The 3,477-nt window shown below is 32.3% G+C and overlaps 1 protein-coding gene across 1 annotated transcript; it reads left to right on the top strand.

The window, feature by feature from the left end:
• The first annotated feature begins 868 nt into the window (after positions 1-868).
• On the top strand, positions 869-3,120 carry LOC101497349 (probable methyltransferase At1g29790). Its single transcript, XM_004490237.4, has 2 exons — positions 869-1,237; positions 1,356-3,120. Exon 2 carries the CDS (start codon positions 1,572-1,574, stop codon positions 2,952-2,954), a length of 1,383 nt encoding a protein of 460 aa, XP_004490294.1. The 5' UTR covers positions 869-1,237; positions 1,356-1,571; the 3' UTR covers positions 2,955-3,120.
• Positions 3,121-3,477: the final 357 nt, after the last annotated feature.

Raw genomic sequence — 3,477 nt, 5'->3', positions numbered from 1 at the left:
TAAATTAATAATTCTAATAATAAACTAACTTTAAAATATAACAAAAAAAAAAACCAACCCAGTGGGAGGTCGCTTCCCCAGGAAACGACCCCCTATTAGCATAAAAAAATTTCCTCTTCAGGAGGTCGCTTCCCCAGGGAACGACTTCTTGAATGAACGAAAAAGTAGGGCATTCAGGGAATATTGTTTCCGAGTAGGGCATTTGGAGAATAAAAAAAAAAAAGGGATATAAGCATCTTAAACCCAAAATGTCATATTAAATCTAAAAAAAATACTTAATTTTATTGATCTATTAATTTGTCAATCTATTCAAAAATATGCGATTACTTATTTAAAAATATTAATATAAAATAAATTTTTTTTAAAGAAGCTAAAATGTCAGACCATAATTTCATAGACGTAAATTTTAAATTTTTTGACAGGTCAAACTCATACCTTTCATTTCAAAGCAGAACTCACGGTGCCACCTCTACTCATATTATTTCCAAAAGTGAATTATAAACGTTTGATATACACATAAAGCTATCCACATTGAGAGCTTAAATGGTTCTCTAGTATACATATCATCTTTTATAATTTTTTAATTACAGGGCTCAATAAATATTTTTCTCACCAACCTAGCACTTAAAAAAAAGTACTAAGTAAATATCACAAATAACTCACTATCATTACATTTTAACAACATTCATTTATTTTGATACAATTTATCGGTGGAACCCACAAAAAGTGAAGAGAGAATACTTCCTTAAGCACCAAATTTTTTAAATCAAGGTGGTTATTTGATATGGTACTTATTGAGGGAAGCAACTATGATTGTATTGTAGATGCTCTTAGCTTTCCTTATTTCAATAACTATTTTTCTGAACAATTATTTAAAAGTTTCTTATGGCTTCGTGCACTGCACATTTGTTAAGTCTAACTCTAAATACTTCATGTGTATTTCTTGCAATCCAAGAATTCCCACCAATAAAACTGGATCGGAACATTTTTAAGTATTTTTACTGCCTACATTTCTTCGGATCACGGAAGAATCATGTGCTATGATTCATTGTTTATTCACCACTTGAGTTTGTTGACCATTTTAAAGTATTCTATAATACATTAATTCCACTCGTCAATTGAGTACTATTTTTCATTCCATTTTGAATGAAAAAATCCAATTGCATTTCATCAACATCAATACTTCACATAGGCAGGCTAATGAAGCAAACTACGCCTTCTCGTCCTTTCTTTTCTGGTATGTATGATGTACCTATACTATTTTTTATTTCCTTAAATATTTTTCTCCTGTTAGGTTAGACACTGTAGTTACTCAGGTTCAAATCCAAGATCTCCTATTTGTGTGTGAATTTCAGGGATCTTGACTAGTTCGTCTACAGACCAAAAAGAAAAAAGATCTGCAATTTAAGCCGGATATCATTGTTTTTTATGTATTCGTGATTCTAAGACAACTTGAATTGGTTATGCATCAACTATATTTGGTCATAATTTCAAACATCGTGTCGTGACAACCTGCAGAACAATGTTTAATTTTTAAATTTTTTTTTGTCATCACGAGAAGAGAGTTCTCAATGGGGAGATCATGTCTTCACAAATGCAAACCTATGAGAGTAATGGGTTGGCTACAAATTATCTTGGGAGGATTGGTAATCTTAGTAAGTTTATTGAGCCTAACTAGATTCTACTATGCTGGATTTTTTCTTCAAAATGATGACATATGCAAATATTTGTATACTATAAATGATATACATGAGGGTGGTTTTGATGCCAAAGCACTTTCTGATAGAGTTGGAGAAGTATTAGATATGTTGGAAACTTTGCAAGGTAAGCTTGAGTCAAAATCACAAGAATTGGAGAAAAACAAGGGCATAACCTTAAACAACAAGTTTTTAGAGGAGGAAATAGTTAGGCCTCTTCATAGAGCTAATGTTGCTTTGAGACAGATTAGGCTTCCAAAGATTGAAGGTAACAACTCCATAGTAAAAGAAGATCCTTTGATTAATTTTTTTGTCACTGAGGAGATAAGAAAGTACATAACCCCAAAGGAGAATAGGGTTGGTAAGATTAATCTATATGGGTCAGACAAGGTTTACAACACAATAGGACATTCATGTGTTTTGCATAAGAAAGAGGTAGAAAAGTACATGGACTATGACATTGGTTCCTATTGTGATGATGATTGGAATTTAGCCCAAAAGCTTATGCTTAATGGTTGTGATCCTTTGCCTAGAAGAAGGTGTTTAACAAGGGCTTCAAAAGTTTACAATAAACCTTATCCTATCAATGAGTCACTATGGAGATTACCAGATGAAAGAAATGTGAGGTGGGGGAATTACCAATGTAGGAATTTTGATTGCTTATCAAGCAAGAATCCAAAAAGGGGTTACTCAAAATGTACAGGATGTTTTGAAATGGAAAAGGAAAAGGTGAAATGGGTTTCTAATAGTTCACTTTTTGCAGAGTTTTTGATCATTGATGTTTTGAAAATTAAGCCTGGTGAGATAAGGATTGGACTAGACTATGGAATTGGAACTGGCACATTTGCTGCAAGGATGAGGGAAAATAATGTAACAATTGTATCAACTGCTTTGAACCTTGGTGCTCCTTTTAATGAAATGATAGCTCTAAGGGGTTTGATTCCTTTATATGTTACATTAAATCAAAGGCTTCCATTCTTTGATAACATTATGGATTTGATTCATACCACTGGATTTATGGATGGTTGGATTGATTTGCTATTGTTAGACTTTATATTGTATGATTGGGATAGAATTCTAAGACCAGGTGGTTTACTATGGATAGATAAGTTCTTTTGTAATAGAAAGGATTTGGATGACTATATGTATATGTTTCTTCAACTTAGGTACAAGAAACACAAGTGGGTTATTTCACAGAAGTCAAAGGATGAAGTATATCTATCTGCATTGCTGGAAAAACCTCCCAGAGCCATATGAACATAATCAAATTTATGTTTCTTTTTATTCTATATCTATCATTTTATTAATCAAATTTATGTTTCTTTTCATTCTATATCTATCATTTTATTAATGTACTGATTCGAAGTTATAATTTCGTATCTTACATCAATAATATTACGATTAATTGGTCCCTTCACGAGTATCTAATAGGAGTTCAACATGACTATTAACTGCATATTTGATCCTTTACGTTTATTTAAGGTTTCACTCTAATAGATTACGTTTTGAAAGTTTCAATTTTGTTCCTTACGTTAAGTCTTGACTTAATGTTGAATAAAACATGTCACCGGTGAAACAAGTCTTCTAGTGGGGGCAGAACGAAATTGTCATGTCTCCCACGTTCATCTCCTGCTCTCCCACTTTCTCAAACTATGAAATTGAGTAACAATCATAATTTCTACTTCTTCTTGTGGGTGCAGAGATTATTGTGTTCTTCGAACCGCAAAGACAATTGCAAATTATGAGAGACAATTATGGGATTTAAGAATTTTAAAATACC

This window comes from Cicer arietinum, chromosome 2, assembly GCF_000331145.2.
Source record: "Cicer arietinum cultivar CDC Frontier isolate Library 1 chromosome 2, Cicar.CDCFrontier_v2.0, whole genome shotgun sequence".
Taxonomy (NCBI): domain Eukaryota; kingdom Viridiplantae; phylum Streptophyta; class Magnoliopsida; order Fabales; family Fabaceae; genus Cicer; species Cicer arietinum.
The sequence above is the reverse complement of the archived record's forward strand: the minus strand, read 5'-3'. Positions and strand labels throughout refer to the sequence as shown.